At 37.7% G+C, this 24,346-nt stretch overlaps 1 protein-coding gene across 1 annotated transcript in view; it reads right to left on the reverse strand.

Moving 5' to 3' along the window:
* LOC141956677 (uncharacterized) overlaps positions 1-24,346 on the reverse strand; it is a 119,136-nt gene that overhangs the window by 75,645 nt on the left and 19,145 nt on the right. Inside the window, exons 4-8 of the mRNA XM_074897481.1 lie at positions 21,130-21,393; positions 19,707-19,857; positions 15,061-15,222; positions 9,494-9,546; positions 2,622-2,761 (exon numbers count right to left, since the gene is read on the reverse strand). Of these exons, the coding sequence (XP_074753582.1) occupies positions 2,622-2,761; positions 9,494-9,546; positions 15,061-15,222; positions 19,707-19,857; positions 21,130-21,393 (770 nt within the window). The remainder of the gene's footprint in view (positions 1-2,621; positions 2,762-9,493; positions 9,547-15,060; positions 15,223-19,706; positions 19,858-21,129; positions 21,394-24,346) is intronic.

Here is a 24,346-nt window from a genome sequence, read left to right on the forward strand (position 1 = left end):
GAGAAAATGGGAGAGAATAAAAGGAGAAGAGACAGACAGAGTTGAGTAACAACTGAAGCATCATGCTGGTACGGTAACAAATGGAACTAACAAATCATAAGGTATTGGATACTCCTTCAGTCACACATGGAAACTGAATTAACTCTAAGTTTTAAAAAAAAATATTAAGGACACAGTCTTTACATGGCATGCTAAGTGCAATATCTATATTAATTGACCAAGAGTGGAGTAATTTGTTTTCTTACTTTTTTCCCTTCTGATAAAGATGACATTTTACCACAAGCAAAGCAGAAAGCAAATAAAAGCTTTCTAAATTCTGTTTTGTTCTAAACTCATAGGACTTTCACATAATAAATAAGTAAACAAAGCAAGTGTTGGTCCTTATTTCAAACAGGATGACAGAGACAGTAAATAGAAAGGCATATTGAAATAATAAACTATAATATTGAAGTAAAGGCACATTGAAATAAAAAAAATAATAAAATACTAGCTTCAGCTGTCTTCACAGAAGAACTGGCAGCACTGTCACTGTGAAGCACACCTTGTAGCCTTCATTTCATAGCAGGAATATACGATTGACATTAACTTGCATAACACATAACTTACCATGCCCAGACATACCTCTGGCCCCCCTAGGGAAGCCTAGGGAAGCCTAGCGAAGCCAGTGAGCCCACAAGCATGGGGCAAAGTCAACTGGACTTCCTAAGAAAGGACGAAGACAGGAAAAGGAAAAGCTAAAGGAAGAAAGAACCATCATTTTTTTTCTTGGCCCCCGAATCAGACAGCGAGGTGCATGCCAACTTAGAAAAATGCCTGTTCCCCCTGCTCCTCCAGGCTCCTTGTGTAATTGCAGAGGCCATGGGCTTCAAAGCCTGGGGCCAGGCTGCTGCAGGGACAGCAACCAGAAACCATTATATGCTCCAGGAGTGCTTCACTGCTAAGAAAGAATGGACTTGGGTCCCTTTCCCAGCAATTTCAAGCCAGACAACTTCAGAAAGAATAAAATGCTGCTGACTTTAAACATTAATTGTATCTGTGTAACTGTGCAAGACACAGAAGAAAGACAGTGAAGTTCACCACAGAAAGCAAGCGCCTTGTGATTGAAAGGGTTCGTGATAATTTGGTTAATTTTATTTGAAAATTGAGGTAGGTAAAATAAAGCAGGGAGGTGGCAAGGATATTTGGATGAACACTGCTACTCTAAAATGTATTCTTAAATTATGGCCAGGATGGGAGAGTCCTTAATTGTCCAAAATAACCATGATTAATTCAGCAGAATTACAGCAGTCTAATAATATGATTGTGTGCTATTTTTTCACTGCCTCCTGAAATCCTCAGGGCTGACCATCTCTAGGGTTGAGTTCAGATTTGTATAGTGAAAACGTACTTTGTGTCTGTAGAGTCTTTACCTAACTTTCTGCCAAACTGTAACGGCACCAAGTGAATGCGGTGAGAGCAGGGAATGACAGGACTACTGATGCTGAAGGCTGCTTGGCTTGCCTGATTAGATAATCCTGTCTTCAAATGTTTTGATAGGGAAGTAATTTAAAAATGAATTTTCACAGATATCCACCTTATTCTGATGTTCATTTTCTGGATGCTTTATTTGAAACTCTAGGGGTTGATTTGCAGAAGACCATAGGTGCCAGAGATGTACATTACAGCTGGGCTTTGAACATTCAAAACACAATACAGAGTTATGTGAAAGACTATCAGATCATTTCATTTAATGAAGGATTAGGTCTTCATTGTTTTCTACTAATTACAAATAACTGTCCAACTTTTGCAAAAAGCTAGAAGATGAAATCCCAGGAAAAATAATTATAAGTAAATTAAAATATTTCATTTTCATGCAGTCTTTTTAATTTCATTTTAATTTATATTTTCATTTTAAGTCATTCCCCATATGTGTATTTTATAACAGAGAAAAGTAATAATATTTAGTGTAATATCCAAAAGAACTAGTATATTGCTCTTAAAATGCTGAAAAGGTTTTGCTGGAAATCCTCTTTCATATCTTCCCCTGACACAGCTTCTCAAAGCAGTGCAGCAAATGTCAAAATTACATTCTCAGAAAAAAATGCTTCCAAGTTTTTTCTAATCAACTTCAGTCATAAATAATACTAAGGAGTAAAGGAAAATCCAAGCTTTTGGTTACTTATAAGTGCTAAATATATCTTACCTCATATGCCTGTCTGTGAAGGTGAAATAAAACCCCATCCTTACTTCACAATGATTTTGCAAAGAAAAACTCTTATTTGTAAAGTTCTATTGGGAAAGAAAGTATGAGGAAATCAGAAGTTCTGAATTTCAGGCAGGGTCTGCATGTTGTAAATAAGGCCAGGGGCCACAGTGACCAAAAAAGCAGGAAATGAAATCCTTAATATTTACACAAATAGATAACCCACATGCAGAAAAAAAGAGATCTGTGGAAAAATAGCATACGATGTCATAATCATAAAATGCACAGGTAAAGAGGACACACTGACATTGCTTAGGTAATTGTCAACCTATGTGTTGGATTTTGCAGCCTAACATTCTTCTGAACGTAGACACCTCCATAATATAATAGCAAGGCAGAATTTTGGGTTGTGAAACTATTTGATATTGAGATTACTTACCACACAGAAAAAGTATATTTCTCTAACTCCTCCAGGTAGAAATTGCTCTTTGCACATATTTTCCCTTCTTCTGGGTTTTCATTTTTCCCAGGACACGACTTTTCTTGATAACATTCATCAGGTGTGTTATTCCAGTTGATCTTCAAATGAAAATTAAAACGAAGTTAGAATAGTAAGGTAATGACCTGGGCACAACTAGCAAAGACCTGCCAGTTTCACCCCGTTTTGAACTTCTAGCTCTGTTTTACTCCTCACTCTGTAACAAACCCGGAAACCAGGGAAAAGCTGGCTCAAAATGCTTAGGAATAAAACAGAAAAGACTATTTCAGTTGGAAGGGACCTACAACAATCATCTAGCCCAAGTGCTTGACCAATTCAGGGCTGAGTGGGTTAAAGCATGTTGTTAAGGGCATTGTCCAAATGCCTCTAAAACATCGACAGGCATGAGGCATCAACCACCTCTCCAGGAATCCTGTTCCAGTGTTTGACCACCTTCTGGGTATAAACCTCCCCTGGCACAACTTTGAACCATTCCCACATGTCCTGTCACTGGACCCCATGGAGAAGAGCTCAGCACCTGTCTCCACTTCCTCTCCTCGGGAAGCTGTAGAGAGTGATGAGGTCACCCCTCAGCCTCCTTTTCTCCAAACTAGACAAGCCCAAAGTCCTCAGCTGCTCCCCATAGGACATGCCTTCCAGCCCTGTCACCAGCTTTGTTGCCCTCCTATGGATGTATTCAAGGACCTTCACATCCTTCTTAAATTGTGGGGCCCAGAACTGCACACAGAGTATTATTCAGTGAATTGATTTATGTTCCTATAAGGCTGTGTTTTGACAGTCCCTCTCAATGAGGCATAAACTTGTGCTGATGCCAGAAGTCATCCAGCCTTCCTATACCTACTCAATTTTTCCTGTGTTGCACATCGCACTCCAACAGCACAATAATTCGGACATCCTTGTAGTAAAACATATGGAGGGAATTGATCTGGGGAGGGAATTAATGCTGTTTGGACTTTTTCTTTTCTTTTCTTTTCTTTTCTTTTCTTTTCTTTTCTTTTCTTTTCTTTTCTTTTCTTTTCTTTTCTTTTCTTTTCTTTTCTTTTCTTTTCTTTTCTTTTCTTTTCTTAACTGGGTTATCTCTTGGCTGGACCCATTCTGATCCAGCCCACCCTGCACTGATGACAGCACAAGGGAGGAGAGGGACAATACTGCATCTTTCAGTGCTGGTGCCAGCTTATTCTAATTTAAACTACTACTTGACCTACAAAGTGCAGAATCCTAGTCTGCCTTCATCTCTAGAACAACATTTTTGCACACACAGAGCCCGATTCGGCACTGGCATCGCCTCTCTCTGGAGCGACCGTCAGGTTCCTCACATGCTCATCATTATCGCAGCTGGATAGAAAGCCAAACATCACTTCCACCAAGAGACACAATGAGGTCATAACTTACCAAACAGACATCTGCAAGTGACTTCATGAAGCTATCTATTAATACCTTCCTAGCAACAATACCAAACTCTATGAAGTGTTTGTTAACATTTAGCGAAGAAGCCCAGAGAGGATAAAGGGAAGTTAAAATCTGTTATGTTTGAACTAGAAACTGGACTCCCTTTTTGTTCTTTCTTTTAGACAGGGAGACGGAAAGTGTACTATTTAGAGGTAACCACAAAGGGAAATTTTGGGTTTCTATCCCTTGATGCCTAATTTATGGAGCAAGTGATTGACATTTTCTAGCCTGTACTAGAAGCTAACATAAATGATCTAAGGCCCTTTTTGACTTTCATATTTATGAAATCTGTAATGAGCAAAACATCCAGGATTGCTCTGTAGATCTCTACAAATCTGAGAGTTTCCAGGGAACACGGCACTGGCATTAGATGTAGTCATACCACTGTATACTTTGCTAATTGTGAAAAACCACAAAGATTTTTTTATTTTAACTCAATAAACCATTTTGCTCTAAAAGGTAAATTTGTATTCTGAACCTTGGATTACATAGACCTCATCCACATTTTGAATTTTAATTTAAGGTTTATGGACATAACAGACAGAGGTTCATATCCATACCTACATAATGCTAAATATGGTTATCAGTAAACATGATACAATCATTGAATTTTCAGGAGTCATTGGAAAAGCTGCCACAAGCAATGGAATGTATTGTCAAAAAGTGATTCTATGTCAACATTAACAGTTAAGGCAGAATAGAAGTGGGTAGCATGTTCAAAGCTTTTTTCAAATACTAAGACCAGGCAGCTACAGATATCATTGCATTTCACCTAGCCACATGACTGGCCAACTTAATTCCCTAGAAAAAAATCAAGGTTTCAGAGTAGGTAGTGTCTGTAAAGTACCTTGCTTGCACAGACATTGTCTCCGTGAAACTATCACTATGCAAAGCAGATAGAGAAACATTATTTAAGACATAATCCCAGTGGTGTTAAAGAGTGTTATGAGTGAATTTCTCTGAGACTCTGTTTGATCTTGTCCTAAGTACAAAGGCAGAATGGGGATGGGATTATAGTCACAGAATATGTTTGCTTCTCTCAGAAGTCACTGACCGGGATCATTGTGTCCTTCATAGCCACCATTCAATAACTTGAATGCATGCAACAGTGTACACACTCATTGCAACAAAAAAATAATTATTTTTTCTTAGTGACTAGTTGTCACTGATGCCCACCACTCAGAAGATACTCAGTGGGAGACTATTTGAGCATACGTGAATTTAGGAACAGGGAAGGCAAAGCAATAACACCTTTGGTTTTGCTAATATACCCTGTATTTCCCAAAAAGGTGAGGTCAGACCCAAAGGACTTTCTACTTCCTTTTGTTAATAAAAAAAAAAAAAAAAATCTATTTATGAAACAAAAAGAAGCAGCTGAGGAGAACAATCAACTACATGAACTTCTGTCTCCTGCCTTAAATCTGTTCTTCACATTAGTTTGTAATTGCTTCCAATACGTGGTTGTTGGGTAAAATTATTTTAGAAGATGGTTCCGGTTCCAGTTCCAGACCCATATGACACAATTCAGTCCAAGTGTCTAAATCCTGAACATGCTAAAACTATGATCTCTCTGAACATTAGGTTTCACTCATCCCATCAAAAAAGAGGCGCTCTTACAACCTTTGAAAGGAAATCTCATATGCTCCCATTTCTTTTGTGCAGAAGTATTCTCATAAGTGGCTCAGTTCACAAATCTATTTAAACACGTCAATAGCTGTAAGCTTGTGAGTCATTTCACTGAGTCCAGAGGGACTAGACAGTGCTGAATTACCCACGGGCTTACGCACCTTACTGAAACCAGGTCACTTTAATGTGGCTTTGAGAGCCACCCACAACTGAGGTTCCTATAAGATCATGGTATTTTGTTCAAAGGCAATGTGCTATTATGGGATTGTAGGAAATGAATTTCACTCTGCCACTCCCATGGGTTGGGCTGCTTTGCCCATTACACCCACTTCATCAGTCCTTAAATCAGTCTTCCTATAGATATAAGGCTACATATGCATGCACACATCAGTCTGCAGTTATTTTTATATGTAACTCTGGTTTCCCCAAATTATCCTTACCTCCCTAAAGAAATAAATCATTTGAAAACTTAGTCATTTAAAATAGAGGGAATTTCCAGTTGACCAATCTGGTTTTACTCATAGATATTTATATGTATATCATCACATTACTAACCTCAAAGTTGTGATAATACTTCCCAGCGGTTTAGTATTTGTGTCACAGTATATGTACAGGTATAAGCACAAATTTGTGAGTACTCTGAGTACTCTAAGCACAAATTTATGAGTACTCTAATGACTTTTTTCCACGAGCAATTAAAAGTGTTAAAAATGTTTCAGAGTATGTCTAGAACACGGTGAGACAAATGGCCAGAACAATTGATTTGAATAGTCATGTTTGCAGTTACAGTTCACTGCAGCCATGCTGATCTAAGGAGAGAAGTGAAGAAACGCTTAACGGAGGAAAATTGCATCCTTCACTGGAAAATACCTAATTTAGAACAGGTAATGTAGGTAGAAGCAATTCTCAAGAATATGAAGTCTTTTTGTGTCTCAGTTCTCGGGATTTACATTAAATTGGAAAGTTCCAGTAGTATTTCACCAAAAAAATGTTGTCATGATGCAGATGGGATTTCATGGTAACTTGTACTCATGAGGCAATATTTGTTCACAAATTAATTATGTCCTTGACCAAGATACTACAAAAAGGATAATAAAAGTATCTGATGGTAGGGGTCTTCTACACAAGTTCATGAGAGCTTAAAGGTTATAAATGCATAGGAAATATATCTTGTGTTTAAATTTTACTGAAATACTATCATCCTGCAGCACAGTCTTGATCAAGCTGCAATTGTCCTACTACTAGATGGCTTTTCCAATTAAACTTCTGAAATTCCTTTGCTGGAAGGATTAGCTCCCTATAGATTTATGCAGGAGGCTGGAATGGTAGCTATAACAAAATTCAGAGTGATAGATTAAAGAAACACAACAACAACAGCAAGCCCACAAATCCCGCTTTAAGGGAGATGGTGACATACAGACCAAGTCAATACCTTGTGATTTCCTCCTTGGCTTTCCTTTGGCCAAAACAAGCTGCAGTGCTCACCTACACTGCCACAGCAATCTTGGTCAAAATCACCCTCTGTAAAAGAAAAAAAAAAAAAAAAAATTGGTTTTATATTGGTGCATAAGACAAAACTATGGAAGAGAAGAAGTTGGGGTTTGTTCCCTCTCCCACCAAGATCCTGTGTAACTCCACGCAGGTAATTTTTCCCCTCCGTCCTAGTTATAAATAGGTGGCTAGTTCTCACCTACCTTCCAGAAGAGTTAGGATGATAAATGCAGAGAAGACTTGAGATACTGGGGTGCTGGAAATAACAATTGTATACATATGAAGTGGGAGGAAAAAGTAGAAATATAGAAATAACAGACACAAGAGGAACGATAGTGAAGGGTATTTTAAACATCCCAGGAGGTGGTCTTTGGAAAAGAGAACGATGTTTATTTTCTTGAATGGTCATGGTTGTGGCTCAAGAATAAGGCACAGGGATCCAACGAACTCATGTTGTCTAAGAAATGTTTACTCAAGTAGTGTGTTCCTCAGACTCCTGAAAAGCAGTGACCTGTGAACAGAAATGTACTCCCACATCATAGGAAGCAGTGGTGAGATGGTAATAAAGGTCTGTTTTAAACTTTTTAATGTACAGGACACAGAGAATGAGGCAAAAATACACTTAATGATTATTTCACTTTATTTTGCCAGTTACTTCCACTTCCCCTCAGTAAAAAACACTCAAGCATACATAAAAACATAGTACAGGCAGGATCTGCTCTTAGGTGTTATAGATGTAGACACACAATATACACATATAAAGTGTCACAGCTTTGAGCCTGCATATCTGTGTATAAATATAGATATCTTTCTATAGATCATCTATAGATATCTCTCTATTTCTTACTTTCTGTATAAATAAACATGTATAGGTGTATATATGTTGAGCATTTCTGGTGGATGAGGTATTAACAGGTATTTACATCATTTGGGGTGAAAGAAGAGGTCTACTGAAGTTAATGAAATTGCATAAAACACGGCTGCTGGATATGTCACATGGGTGAACACATGCAGCATAAACATGTCAAATTGTGTCCCCATGTTCTATATATGTGATACATGTATGATCCCACAAACTCATATTAAAATATAAACAGACCTTAGTAAAGATGATTACTGTGGTTTTCTTTGTTGTCCTTTTTTTTTTTTTTTTTTTTTTTTAATTTTGGTTCATTGAAATGGGTTTCCAAATAGCTTTGCTGAAATAATGAAGACTTTGACAATGTTTCTGAAGACAAATGAATAAAGCTGTAATTACCTTGGCCAAAAAAAAATAGCGCAATAAAAAGAAGAAAACAATCTTCTACATTTAAGAAATGGGAGGGAAAAGGAGCTCAAGTTTGTTATTTAATCATGACATGCTCTTTTTATATTTTATTTGTAAGGCTCTGAATGTTGGGTTTTTTTCTATACCAGTGAGCTCATTACTTTAATTCCTCATAGATTTCTCTGAACAGTTTTTGCTAAGTAAAAACACAATGTAATTCTTCAATGGTTGTAACAGTAAGAAGCTGCTCAAATTAAAGATCAATAAAAAGTACAGAAAAAATCTGTATGAAAATAAATAAATAAAGGAGAAGATGGGAAATGCTTGCAATTAGACAGGATGAAAAATCTAAAAAGAAATTAAATTTAGTTGTAATACATTTCCCGTTCTTTTCTTCATGAAAATTACTACTGAAGTGGTTTTTTTTTCTGTAATTTAAATGTTAAGCTGCCAGATGTGTGTCTCATGCTTGAAGAGTTGAAGCTTTGCATTATTTAGCATATTAAGATTCACAGAATTTAAAAAAGGGCTCCTTTATTGCCTGGAGGTTCTAATTAAGTAAACCTTAGCCTCGTACATTTAAAACTTGCAATACAAGAGATTTTGCTTCCTTTTTTTTCTCTGCAGCCAAGTCTCATCAATATAATAAATATGGAAAATACTTAAGATGATATAATTTTTCTTTGGCTTGAGGAATTAAACCTATCTATTATTTTAAGAAGTTTTTAATAGAGGCCAGCAATCAGAAAGACATTTAAAGACTCCAGTCTACTTTTTAATCATAGGAGTTTCTCTTAGTTAGTGGGGGGAAACATGTCTTATAAAACTGAGCTATGTAGAAATTGTTTCTTCCAATGCACAAAACAAAGCAGTTCTGAGAAAGAATCAAAAATCACACAGTTCTTTTTTATTAAATTGTATTTTACTTTTTTATAACTTGTTATAATTGGCCGCAGAAAACTAATAAAGCTTTAATTACCTCTGTTATCAGGAATTTAGTCATTGAAGGAGTTGGGATGGCTGCATCAGAAACTATAATAACACAGAAATTCCTCTGACATACAGTACCCATAAATCATACCTTAAATACAGTTATTTTTGCCATTTTGGAAAATGTCAAAGGTGTCAACTTTGTCCAGATATAGCACTTAGCAGTGACTATTTTAGTAAATTGACTCAAAATACATTTTGTTCCTTGACAGGGGAACATAATACCATTCATGATATAAATGAACAATTCAAGAAGGAGAAAATAACACCAAGTAAGAATGATCAGACAGGTATCATAGCTATGATAAAGGTACAATGACAGGTGTAAACTTTCTGTTAATATGTTTATATGGAAGTCAACAAAGATATGTTTATGCATAAGAGCAGAAAAACGTGATTACACCAGGGCCTGGAAAAGACAATAAAAGTCTTAATCCAACGTTATAAGTCTGTGATCAGGTATTAATAAGAAGTCCAGAAGAACAGTTTTCATGCTGTACATTTGTATAAGACAAATAGGAAGAAATGGGTGGCATTTTTTCCCACCATTGTGGAATGGGCATGACAACAGTAATGCCTGGATATGGGAAAGCATTGTGAGACGAAATTTGTTTCCAGACCTTGACAATGCTGAGAGCAGTAAAAAATAATACATATATATTTCATATTTCTTGGTGATATTAATTCCCAACAAAACAGTTTAGATACTACAAAGCCCACACCTGATATGGGATATAAAGAAAGTGTCACCCATACCAAGTCCCCGAGTTCAGCTGGGATGAACATTTTTAAAGCAGGATGGAAAGAGGTTGGAAACTAAAATGTTAATGTTACTCTGTTACCTTTCTCAGCATCAGCCTTCTTGGGTCAATAGCTGAGAGTGATAGCATGACATTTAATAACAGAGGGTGTCTTATTGCTTCTTAACCCTTGCAGAGTATAATGGGTTTTATCCTCTACATTCAGTCTGGAAGTTATTGTCCATGGTTATTTCTTCTGTAACAAGTACTGTGGTGCAACAGGAGTGGATCTGTAGAATGAAACCAATGATTCAGAGGACACTGGGTACCCCACTGCGTGTTGAAGAGTTTATGTCAGACTAGCTTTAGTTTGGTCATGGGAATTGATGGCCCATTAATACCTGATACACACAGCTAAAATGCATCCCGTTGCTTAGCTTCACCCTAACGGAGTCCAGCGTTTGTCCTCCAAGATCACTCTTCAATGCAAACCATGGAGTAGCAACTGGAGCAGGGCATTCACTTCAAAAGTGCCCTAAAAACCCAAATGCTAATGTAGATAGACCCTTTGGGAACTGGAGTTAGAGAGGGGTGGGAAACAGATTCGCCATGATGTGAAACTTTCAGAGGCTGCACATAGAGCTGATACTGTGAAAGTTTTATGTGTTTGGGATGTGGAGGGAAGAGAATTTTTAAAATTTGTAATGTAGACCAAAAAAAACAGTACAGCTAGGAAGTTACATTGGTTTAGTGGGAAATACTTCTGACTTGTATGGAGGCAAAGTAGAGAAGGATGAAGTGCACTCTCTTCTGATGGCTGAAACCTGGCTGTTATATTACAGCAGGGAAACAGAAAATAACATGACAATCCTACCCGGACTCCCTCCCTAGTAATACCCCAGGCTGTGGGAGATCAAACTTCATGGTAAAAGTCTGAAAGGAGAAGAGTTTGGATTACGTGGATTGTACAATTATAAGCGGGAGCTGAATTTGATCCTATCTACAAGAATCAATCTAATACTTTACACAATTCTGCTCAGAGGAGGAAAAGACCAGCAGAGAAAGAGACGGTTCAGCCATCTGAGGCTCTGCCTGTAGAAAAAATGAAGGGCAAGCAATCTTCATTTTAAAACAGCACTTTGTTCCCTTTAAAGTGGAGCCCATGAGGAGCTACCAATGAGAATAGCTTTGGGGTTTTTGGTTTAGATAATTATTTTTGCATCTACACACAACTGTTATGTAGAAGCAAAAAGCACGTCAGAAAGAGAAGAACCTCATTGCAGTACAATGAGAAATACTGTCAAGGAAGGCTCACCAGCTTTCATGAAATTGTTTCAGAAGTGGCTGTGAGCATAAATATAATTCTCTCAACAAAATCTTTTCTCACCTGCACAACTATGTTTTAACAAATTAAAAGCTTTCTCTCCGAAGGTAATGGTAAAGTTAGAATGAAGCTGTCTCTGTGTTTGGTATTTTGATATAGAGGGAACATCTTAATATGTTCTGAATAAATTTATGAGTGTTATCTGCTAATGTACTAACTCCTCAGTTGGTCTGATGTCATCTTTGCTTAGGTGTTATTGTGAAGCTTTGTTCAGACAGAAATGTTTTTCAGTGTCATAAAATGACACAAATCACTTCCCAATGGTTTTCCACAGATGCAGAGAGAGCTTTGAATTGAAGATCTTAATTATGATCAATATTTAGTATATAATTTCAATATTCAGTTTATTTTAGAAGACAGACATTGAGTGAAAGAATCCTTCTGACCTGGAAGGTTTGAAAATCAGGAGCTAAAAATTTGTCCTGGGTCTGCCATAGAAAGGTGACAGAGCAGCGGGTTGAAGGAACAACAGAAATGGTGTTAAACCCCAAAAAGGGGTAGAATGCAAGCTGCTTGTAACAGTCTGACTAACAATATTTATGAGAAATATTTTACGTGTTTCTGGGGGTTTTACTGTGGTACGTGTATAACTGGGGACTTTGAAAAAAGAAATCAGGCTTCATATGAGAGGAAGGCTGGTGAGCAGCTGCCTGCTGGGATGAGCGTTGGTGGGGAGGAAAATGAAGGCACTGTTGAAGCTCCAAATTAAACATCAGTTACAGTATAAATCCTAGTTTATACATGGTTCTGTAGAAATTATCTGGGGATTTCAAAATGAAGCTTTTTTACCTCCCTAGCTCTGAGTGCAGATATTGAGTTTAGTGGTTACATTACTGAGAGTGCTCCATCACAGAAAATCTATGCTTTAGCGATGTGCCTTTTGAAACCAAAGTTTTGTATTAAGTTAACATGTAATAGATTTAGCAGGTACCAGAAATTAACCTCACCAAGAAAAACTCTGTTGTCTTATGAGTAAAGATAAGCAAAAATTTTTTTGACCTAATTCAAATCCACAGATGTTTTTGGAGATCTGCTTGTAGTTCAGGTAGACTCCCTTTTATACAAGATCTGTTTTTAAAATCCTCAGTAGATTATAGCATTATCTTTTAGACCATACTTTCAGATCCCCTGATGATGCAAAACAGTGCCCTTTGAATCTAACCTTGCTTTGATAAAAGTTATAGTAATTCAATACCTTTCAAAATCAGGCCACTTCTGAAACTCCATTGTTTCAGAGTATATGTAAGAGACCCTCTTGAATTGAAAATGTGGGCTCTAAAATACTTTGTTTTTTGTTGGATTGTTGCCAAACTCCACAAAACTAATTTGAATAAAAACCCAACATGGTAGTTTTAGACCTAGATTAACATTAGTGATGGGGGTAAGGGGAAGAGGGGAGAAGGAATAGCTGTCTACCTGCACAATTAATAATTGGGTTTTGATATGTACATTGTAAAGGTGGAAAAATCCAAATATTGGCAAGGAAAAAAAAAATGAGCAGAAAATTTAAAAATCCACCAGAAGTAAATATCAAATACCAAAATGTATTTAAAACAACTTTGGTTCATGCAGGTTACTTATGTTTTAAATACTGTGAGTATTCCAAGACACTTTGCACATCTAATGTTGGGCAAATTAATTAAATGAACTTCAAATCTATGATTCCACTAACATAAAAGTTGGAAAAAAATTTCTAAGCTAGGACTATGATTACATTCTTGGAAGGACTAAGATATAGAAAAGACATGTTAATAAAGTGTTGGTCTTATTAGGAGGTGTATTGAGAACCCTTGAGAGATTGGAATTCTTACTACTTTTTTCTGTAACGTGCTTAACATTTTGCCACCAACACCATTTAACAAAAATTGACACCAGCTCTGTATTCTACTTTTTGCATATCTATGACGGTCATTATCAATATTTAGCATTTATTAATCCTGACTAAGCAATCCCACACTAGCTCCTACCTCTATCTGTGACCGCTTAACATGACCTGTTCAACAAATGTTCCTATAATAGCAGATACATACTTCTAGCCTCCTTGGGCAGGGAGAGCTCCAAAGACATGATTTTTGAACTACATTTCATGAGTTGCTGTAAAAAGAAACTGGCATGTCACTTGGCTTTAAATCAGCATCCAAAATTCTACTGCATAATTTCGGCAAGCCCACAGATTTGAAGATGACTACAAACTACTGTTTACACAAATAAGAGGTAGCTATCAGACCTCAGGTAGCTATCTCTTACCTAATATTTTACAGCTCATTGTCTAAACATGACCTATTATAGCCTCCCAGTACAGAAGGAGAATCACTCTTTCCCTTCAAAAAGAGGGATTAATTTATTTTCCCTTGTACTTTCATTTCTCTCTAAACTCTGTCTGAAAGAGTAAGAATTGCCCTTTCCCTAAAATGAAAGCTGAGCCTTGCCTTGTTTGTGGAGATTGAGAGAGTCACAAGCAATGGGTGCAGCTGTAGATCTCCGGTCAGCTCCTGATGCCCTCTCCACTACTCAATCTGCCTAGTCATCCTAAACATCTGTACTGTGACCAAGAGGGCTGGCTGCCACCCAGGGCAAATGCATGGGTGTGAGCATAAAGGGGAGTGTGGGCAACAGCTGGTTTCTGTGCCTGCACAGCCATTTTCCTATGGTAGGACAGAGAGCACAATTCACTACCCAGGTTATTAAGTGGGAGGGGCTGTCTATAACTTTGGTACCTTCAGATACCTGTCCCATGGTAAATCTGACTCTGGCCAGGTATCTATCTGCCATGGTGCTATCTAAGTTTAGGACAAGACCTAGTGTTTGTGTTACTCAATTCTCAGACACATATGTTCTACCTGGCATTTTTAAGAAAAAAAAAAAAAAAACAAACCCAAACCCCCCCAACAAAACAGTACAAGTTCCAAAACTTTGCCTACAAAAGAAACCCCACACCTCGGAAGAAAATGGTACCTGATGTTGATACGCACAGGCACTCTTACGTAATTTAGCTCAGCACAATTAACAAAGGATATTGCTAGTAACATGTTGCAGGAAGAAAAAGTACTTCCAAGCACCTAACAGCAACATGTTGTGAACCATGGATATAAATGGCCAAATAAAATGAAAGGATGTTAAAATGTCACAGAAACACCAGCCTTAATCTAATGTTGTCAGTGCACTCCACACACACCTTGTAATTACTAACACATTTGGCCTACAAACACTTTTTAGAAAGGGGAGTCCACCACTTCTGTACCTTTTTGCCTAAGCTGCTTTTGATCCTTCACAATTGATTTAAACTCTTCCATCACTTCCTTTGCCTAGTGAAATAATGATGAGATGATATCACAGGGCAAGGGGGACAGGAGATGGTGGTATTTACACACATGCCAAGTAGATCTATTTGCAAACTATCAGTAAATTAAATAACACAATAAAATTCCTAACCTCCTGGAAGCATTTTAAGCTCTTCTCTTTTCCTCCCAGCTTCTTCTGACACACACGCTTCTTCTCCTTTTGCGGCATTAAACTGCTTTTCCACTTCCTTTACAACAGTGGGAATACTTCCCTTATGGGTGTCAGGATCTTTCAGGGAGGTCAGAGGTTGCCCTGCAGAGGAAATGACAAGCTGTGAAATGTAAAAGAACAATTCCTTCCACATGTTTCTTTGCTCCAGGAGCAGTAAGGGGTTGTCGGCTAGCATCATGATGGGATGGGCCAGGCCTTTGCCTAGCAGTCCTGTCAAAACTAATTTACAATTAAAGACCCGCGCAGCTGTTTAAAGCTTTACAACTCCGGCGAGTTTCAAGGACTGCCAAAGCCAAGCAGTACAAACCAACCTTATTTTTAACAGCTAGGCAGGCAGACAGACAGAAGGAAGACAGACCAAAAAATGCTCTAAATTGTACAGTAACCAGATAAATTGTATACCTGAAAATGATCCTTCTATATAGTTCATAGTTTGGAAACTGAAAAAAATCTGCTGCTCTAACTTTTCTTCTGGTTGATGCATGGGGCTCATGACCCACATGTGCTGCTGTTAGACAGCAAACCTTGTAGGGGGAGGGAAAAATAAAGTTTAGTAAAAAAATGAGCTATTTGTTCATTGTAAGGAAATAAGTGTCCTTAAAACCAAACAGCTGAGTTACTTTTTTCTTTACACTCCCAAAGTATAGGAGAGCAGGAGGGAATGAAGGACAAGCAAACGTTCTTGAAAGAAAATGTACAGACACACAGAAAATCTGCATGTAGGTGTTCAGTCCAAAGACAACTGAGGTAATGGGAGTCTTTCTATGTGACAAATCTACCCTGCAAAGCAGTAGCAACAAAATCCAGGTACTGGGAGCAGCGTAGTCATGCTAACACAGCACTGTACCAAAGCAAATATAGCCTGTGTCACAAGTTATACTTAGCAAGAGCATCCTGCTGCTGGGACCAAACTAGCCTGGCTACCTTCGAACACTTTCCTTGAGAATCTTGGCTAATAACACCTCTCCTCCAACACAGCCAAGCTAAGCAAAACTCCCACCTCAACTTCACACTGTAGTGCTTGGGCTAACTTCTGCTTAAAAAGATATAAAATTGGTCATGTCTATTTAGGTACAGGTAGTGATTTCTAATGTAATTTGATCAAAAACTGTACACAATGTGGCACTAAAAAAAAAATAGTTTTAATATCTTAATCCTCCTTAGCCACTCTTCCACTTTTTCCCCTGTAAGCACCCTTTTTAGGTCTTGAATGCACATCATTATATGCTACAATAGTGCTGACCATAACTTCAGGACTTCAAACTGGCCAATATTAACGAGATGCGAGTGACTAGAATGAAAAATGTTTTCCTTTGGTTTTACAAACTACAGGCAGTTGAATCATCTCTGGTTTTCTACTTGCCTATTTTATTTGATCACCATTTCTGATGGGCACAAATAAGTGTTTGCATGTCATGTCAGAGGAACAGCACTGACATAAGAGCAAGCATTTGGAAGAATGTTCCTAACAAGTGCAGAATAACACTTCCCAAATGATCCTGAGTCTGACCTAAAAGTGTTTGAACTGGCAAACAAATATATGAGTGCTGTCCAGCTACTTTTCTGAGGATGAAAGAGCTGCCACTTTCAAAAAACACTGAGTTACAATGACATTTTGCACATGTGAATCCCCTCTTCTATGGACATTAAAGTCAAATGAGATCTTGCTGTGGATTTCAGAGTAAGAGTGGTCTCTTGAAGAATTTTTTATATTGTGTTTTATATGGTGATTCACATTTCTGAAGTTTTCACACATTTAGAAGACTGGGTTACTTAGATGTAAGACTATCAAGGTAAAGTTTCTGGTAGTTGAATCAAATTTTACTACACATGCTACTTCTATTAGAGTTGTTACCACCTTCCACACAACAATGGCTGTGAATTCCCTGGATAAATTGTCATTTATTTATTGATGGGGACTGTTCATCCCTTAACGGGGCGACAGATGAACCACAGAGGCCTTTCTTTAAAAAAGCAAAGGATGGTGGGTTGTGAAAGCATAAACTGTGTTTCTTCCATGAACCTCTCACGGAATACCACTTCAAAAAAATGGAGAGAGATATGGTTTGGACTAAGAGGCATACTAGACCTGATAATGTGCATCTGCGACCTACAAAGGAGGTAGAATGGGAGGTATTAGGTTGCATTCCTCTGTGTTGTACTCTGGAAGAGAGATCCTGTGCAGCAGGGAAGAACCATACCTAGCCCAATGCAGAACTGTGGTTTAAAAGAATGATGTAGCCTGGAGTTAATGGAAATAATATGAAGGTTCTGTCTTAAACTTCTAAAACCAAGACAAATTTGAAGTGAAGGTTAAAGCACCAACTCCTAACCTGCTCTATTTTGCTTATATGTTGCAGCGCCACATATGGTATTGATATATAAGATCACTCATTATTTAGACTACTGCAGTAGAGAGAGTTGCAGTGCACCAGTCTTCATTTAGACTGTTCTTTCTTTCTCTGGTTTGTGTCTCAGCCTTAATGTCATTTTAACAGAGCTTTTTTTCCCCCTGCTTTTGGTGGTTTAACAGATATAATATAGTATTTATAGAGCATATCAATGTGCGACAGCTTGCCACAGATCATAAACACATTTTTCTGTTGGAAATGTTGAAGTCGTGATTTTCACCACGTGATCTCCAGTTCCCTAAGGTTTGCTCCTTTAATTGTAAATAGCCAGAAAGTCATCAAGCTAGCGTTTAATAAACTTTTAATTTGAAATGGATTACCACATGTTGTGTTTGTTTACCCATTATTAAATCTCTTAGCAACATATCACCAGCAGAAACAGCATACTGTAGCACTACATAGATACATTAAAAAACAAACCCATGGGGGATATTAGCTGTTAATAATATCTTTAAAGAAGGCTCCAAGAAAAATAAATAAATATAAACAATATAAAAAATTACTCCTAGAAATTTTATTAGTGCAAATCTGTTTGGCATGGAAATGGCAAAACTTCCATGATCAGCTTATCAACTTATTTCAGAGGTCTGCATGCAAAATAGGAGATACATTAATGTTTTTTCTCAGTTATAAATACATCTTTCTGGATTTCTCAAACTGAGTATCATGAATTTTTGCATGTGTTTCCAGAAGCGTGACCTTTTTCACCGCAGCCTCTATGTGTATGTGTGTGTCAGTGTGCGTGTGAAGACTGATGGTAGGACCAAACAACGGCAAGGACAAGTTTGATTTGTTAAGAGTTTGTCCATAACTCTTCATTGCTGAGAAAAATTGGCTGCAACTCCACCTTTTGGATCTGGTTTTGTGCTGCATCTAGAAGCACCTTAGCAGATATGTAGAAGATACACAGCAACAAAAAGGACCTTACTCCTCAGTACAATGTGTGTGTACACCTCCCTGCTTCTGGTATCAGGGTGGTTATATACAAGCCTTTTGATCACAGTGCAGTTGTTGCTTAGCCTAAAAGCGTCACAGGGCAAGCCTCATTTTATTTATTTCCTGAACCATTACTCACTGTCTGAAAAACACTTCAACTGGCCTCTTTTCATATTATACTTCCAATCCAAGCTGCCTATTCACCACACTAAATGATTTTTGCTTATCTGCTTTTTCTTTTCTTCCAATACCTCCTCTTTCTGCTCCCATGTCTTCTACTGTGCATCGCTACTGTTGTTCTAAAATGCCCAAGGAACCTCTGTCCTGAAGAACTAAATCCCTGTTTCAGATTTGCACATAATATTCAGACAGACACTACAACCTGTGGGTTGGCAACATCTTTCAGTTCATTAAACAAGAGGAAATATAGGAATGTCTATATACCAAAAAAGAATTGTTTTTGTCAATGGCAGTCAGATCCCACATGCTGAAAAAGAAAAACCAGTGGCATTGTCCTATCATTCTTTTTATTCCTGGATTTCTAATAGATGAGGAGCCACTTCTGAGCCTATTGCAATATGATCAATTACATCTTCAATGTAGTTACATCCAGAGACTCACAGAGGCCAGGGAGGGTGTTCAGTCTGAGTAACATTCAGCAATTTTTTGAGAAAGCTTCTGGGTAGATCTCCTTTACATAAGCAAACAATAATTTGTCTTTCCTATAGGTTACCACTTGATTGAATCTTAATGGAATTTCACAGGAGTAGCATAAGGCATGCCTCTGATGCCAGAACTATCTCCCTGCCAAATTTGAAGTCCCTGTTCTAGCCCAGGGAGGTGTTAGAGTTCTTCCAGAAACAGTTAGACAAAAAGGTATCTTTTCTTTTTTATTTCTTCCTGTAAGCTTGGTATCATAAGCAGCTGAACTGTTATTGCTGTGACTTTTCAAGCATTATCGAGCCTCAAGCAGAGGCCAGCATGAAAAGTTTCATCCTCAGCAATGAGGCTGGTTTAAATCACTCACAACTGAAAACAAAGTTAAGCAATATTAATAAAAAGAATCAAAATATTCCTGCTGTAACACATGTTGGACCAAAATCTAAATGAGGAAAACCTAGCTTAACAAGAACAATAATGACTAACCATCCTTGAAATCAAACTATGGGTTACTCCAACAAAAGCCTAAATATAAACATGAAGGTTTGAATCCATCACCTTGTGGTCCAGACTGTTTCACTTTCTCTGAGACACCATTCTTTTCAGCAATGCTTGATACATGAGAAGAATACATGAGAAGTTCAGGTAGGAGATGAAGGTTCATATCACCCTTATTTTGCTTATCTGAATCTTGTGGTAGTTTAATTATCTATTAAGAAAAAAAAAAATACATTAACATAAGCAGTTCAGTATTCCACAAAGTCAGAACATACTTGTTCGTATGCTATTTGTGAACCCTAGAAGTCCAAGACGCTGCTACGAGGACTTGTTCGTCTGTACTCCATTTACTGCAGTTTTCTCTCCTATCAGTTTCCTTTGTACATCTTCCGCATGCTTACAGACTACAGTAAACATCCCAGTAAATGGGGGTGACTCACAATCCAAAATCAGAATCATCTGGGAAAATATAGAGTCCCTAGATCATTAAATCATCCCAGCTTATACACTGAGTTAAAAGACTAATTTTGCAGCTTTGAGGTCTTCCCTCATTTCAATCAATTTTGACTCTTCTGTTATTTTTTTACCATAGCTCTACCAATACTGTTTCTGACATTCCCTTTCCTAACATATATTAGGTATATTTCTGGTATAAATTCTTATATCTCTACATGATTCTGAAGTTATTTTCACTTTCTTTTACTCTTGGTAGACCCTAAAAAGAAAATTGCCTGAAAACCATCACTACAAGAAAATGAATAACCACACTTTCTGCTAAGTAAACTCACATGTTAAAATTAAGATGCTTTCAGAATTCATCTCTTTTGGTAACTGTTTTTTCCTGAGCCAGACGTGACTATAAAAGAGGTGTAAGTTTGAGGTCTTGTTAAGATTCTGAATGAGTGAATGTATCTCAGTTACGATAACAGCCTTACTTTGCAAGTCGAGAAACAAAGCTTCCACTGAAGAGGAGTTCTTAACTCAGGCCCATTTTCACCAAAGGCATACAAAAAATGTCACGTCTGAATTATGTCCAAAAACTATTCAAAAGTAAGGTTCCTACTACAACAGAGCTCGTTAGCTGGAGATCCCAGACATACAAATGCAACAATATCACAAACAACAGCACTATTTTATTCTGTAGCCATGTGAAAGCACCTCTGAGAGTCACTAGAACTGTGGAGGAAATTAACATGTGCAAGCTCAAACTCAGAACTTTAATTTTTGATCCAATTAATCAGCACCCCAAACAATATGTTGATATTTAAAGTAATCCTAAAATTTGGCTGTTAAAAACTCACTAATTTTACATAAAATTTGGAGATGTATGGGATTTTCATTTTCTTTATATGTCTACTGCATAGGATGATAAACGGCTTTTTGGAAAGACAGCCTTTATTTTAAGACAGACAGAAAGAAAGTGGAATCTCATCTGAGGAACTGTGACTAAACAAACAGACCTATTTTTTTTTTAAATACAAACCTGAAAGTAGAGATTGCATAGCCAATGATCCAAGTCTTGAGAAATAAAATTTTCAATTTTTTTGAATCGGTTAACTTTGGAGTCATAGTGTCCTCTGAGGAAGGGACATTTAAATTTTCCCTCTAAAGCATTAAAATTGTTGTCACACAAGGGAAAAGCTCCCCATCCCACTTCTCGATCAATCAAAGTACAGGTCCCACGAAGAAGGAAGAGTTCAAAGAGGAGGACCATGCCTGGCTTCACAGCTTTTCTAGGTGGTAGAATCTAGCAAAGGAGGAAAAGAGAAGATTGATTAGTTTTAAAAACATCATAAGGGAAACTGCTTTCTTTTATCATATAAAGCTCTACAAACTTCATACCTCTGAACCAATTTTGCATGCTAAGACAATTAACAACTCTTTCCATCAAATCATGTATTTGAACAATTTTTTCACTCCAACAGAAAATGCTGTGCTTTTTTTAATGCTTATTTTGTGATTTATTTCTTTTTTTTTTTTTCCCTTGGCTTTATGAAAGTGTTCATTTTCTGTCTTTATTTACCAGTAGTGGAAAAACATTGTCACTAGAAAACTTTAAGACAGAATAACAAACCAAGCTGGTAATCTGAGGTGTCTCTGTGAGGGCTGGCTGAGATTCACCACTGGGTTCTTCTTGCAGCAACTTCGGAGAGTTCATCCAAATACCCAGTGAGAACACTTGCAGGCTTGCCTCTCACTGAGTCATAAACTCTTCTCCACCCAGTTCTGGGAATAATTTTAGTACACAATAGCCTTCCTCCTTCAAATTAAAACAGGGAAACTCTTCTTGCAAAGTATGTGAACCTCAGAGTAGGGTCAAAAAGGAGACTGAAAATCAGGGGTGAAGAAACACCCTGAAGTAATGAGTTGTGTAAATCTCTGTAAGGTTCTTCTCTGTGAAGCAACGCAACATCATGGAGAAGAGGGTAGAGAAGAGGAAGGATAGACCAAGAAAAAGAAATCTGGTCCCAATACACAATTTTAACTGTTTTCTTTAATTAATGTGAAGGGTTGGCCCAGGTTCTATTGAACAGCTCTAATACATTGAAAAAGGCAAATAAAACAAAAGCCATGCAAAAGCTAGAACATGGAAGGTGACTACCATTATACCCTGGCTAACAGCTCTGAAGGCTGGTTGCCTGGGGACAAGGGGAGTTAATACATCAGCTACACCTCTCACACAGCAAGATATCTGCTTCATCTCTTATCCTACACATTCTCCTGGATTACGGAGAACTGGGACTGCCTAACCCCTTAAATATTCTTGGATGCTTCTCTAATAAAGACACTGTTCTGTTATTTGAATATTTTGCACCTTTTATTGTTCCCATTTCAGTCCTCAAAGCTGATAGCAGCAAATGTCTTGATACATTTGCCTTGCAGAGACTCCTGCTCAACTTTACCCTGCCTTCCAGCCAAGGTAAAGAAAGCGAAGCGTTTTCTCCTTCTCTCCTCCCTGTGAATTCACACATAGTTGTAGAAGACCACAAAAGTCAAGGTTACCCTCTGACTCTGAGTGTCCTGTAGGATATACCCTCAGTACTTTTTGAAACTCAGAATAAGAATTCCAAATAGAAGACATCCTTCCAAACTGATCACCCACTATTAAAATCCTGAAATGCCAAAGTCTTCTTAAACTCTAGGGATTTCCTCAATGAGATGGCATTCTGCTGATAATCATCCATGAATCTTTACTGTTTCAAGTATTTCTGCACATAAGTACACACCTCAATGCAGATCTTTCTTGACTGATACTTTTAAATACAAGCATCTCTTTTTATACTCCTGATTAACAGTAGGCAAAATCATAAGTGCAACTCAGGTACAGCCAAGATTTTTCTCTCTCTCTATTTCTGAAGCAGCTAAGGGATTTACCCATACCGGTAACTGCTATGTTAGGAGATGACACATATTCCCAGTTGTGTTGCATTCTGTAACTTTTTTTGAAGAGGTGAACAGAAATTATTATTTAAATAATATGCCTTCCCATTTCAAGTAATATACTATGGTTAGATAACGGCAAGAGAGAGGAAGTCATTTAAGGAAATCTTTAAAAACTATAAATATTGTCGTTATCATGTAGGTGTACTTTATATTAATTATGTAAATATATTCTAAGACTTAGTGTAGGCTTAAAATGAAACAGAAGCATCTGTTGAAAAATGCCATAACCCTGTGGCAGCTGCTATTAAACCATTAACAGTATCAGGTTTCATTTAAACCAGATTTACCATTTTCTATAACAGCCCGTGGGAAAGCTAAAAACATTAGGCACAAATTACTGACAAAAGAGATCCTTAATCAAGCCATACATTTCATTTGGCTAGCTGGGTGCTAGATAGCAACCTCTATGTTACAAATTAAAGGTGGTGGTTACAAGACTATGATCAAAGACAATTACCTGCACTACTGAACAATCCCAAAGCATAAGCAGCTGAAATCACTGCCGTATCACAACATCCCTTTTGGTTTCTCCCTTGTTTTCCAGACTTACGCTTTCCTTTAGAATAACTTCATAGTACACTCTCTTCTACCAGCCTGCCTACAAACAGACAGTGGTCAAGCAGTTGGTTTAAGCCTAATGGTGACGATTACAAATTCATTTCTTTTTTTCCTGCTTATAGTTAGGCTTCATTTACTGTGAGCTCTCAGCCTGGACCTAGATTGCAAACTCACTCTTTGGGACTGGAAGCATCTCTTTGTTTACAGTTACAGGAGCTAGATGATTAAAGCCATGCCATGATCCAAACGCATAATGACAAAACATAATAAGAAACATAAGGATTTTGTCACACACCTGTATGCTACAAACCTTGAGGCTATATGTTTCATTCTGGGAGTCCTCATGCGTGAACACTGTGTATCTGACCCAGCTAGGACAGTGAAACACATCTCAGCATACATGTTCAAATAAAACACACCTACTAAGAAAGAAAATCTTTTCTGCTGAATCCATACAAAAATCCTGCCCAAGTCTCTGCCTGTTACTCTATGCTGGTGCACCAAGCATTCATGCAGGTGCCTGTGGGCTTTCATTTCCATCCTGACGGCCGCCAGGAGCGTGATTTATACGGGGGAACGGCTGTTTAAGAAGGGACAGACAGGCTGAAGCAGGAGAGTTTCAAAAAGGAGGCAGGTTGCCTCAATAGCCCCATGCTAAACCTATTCCCATCGCCACAGTGAACCACATCTCCGTCACA

This window comes from Athene noctua, chromosome 2 (assembly GCF_965140245.1).
Source record: "Athene noctua chromosome 2, bAthNoc1.hap1.1, whole genome shotgun sequence".
NCBI classification, from domain to species: Eukaryota; Metazoa; Chordata; class Aves; order Strigiformes; family Strigidae; genus Athene; species Athene noctua.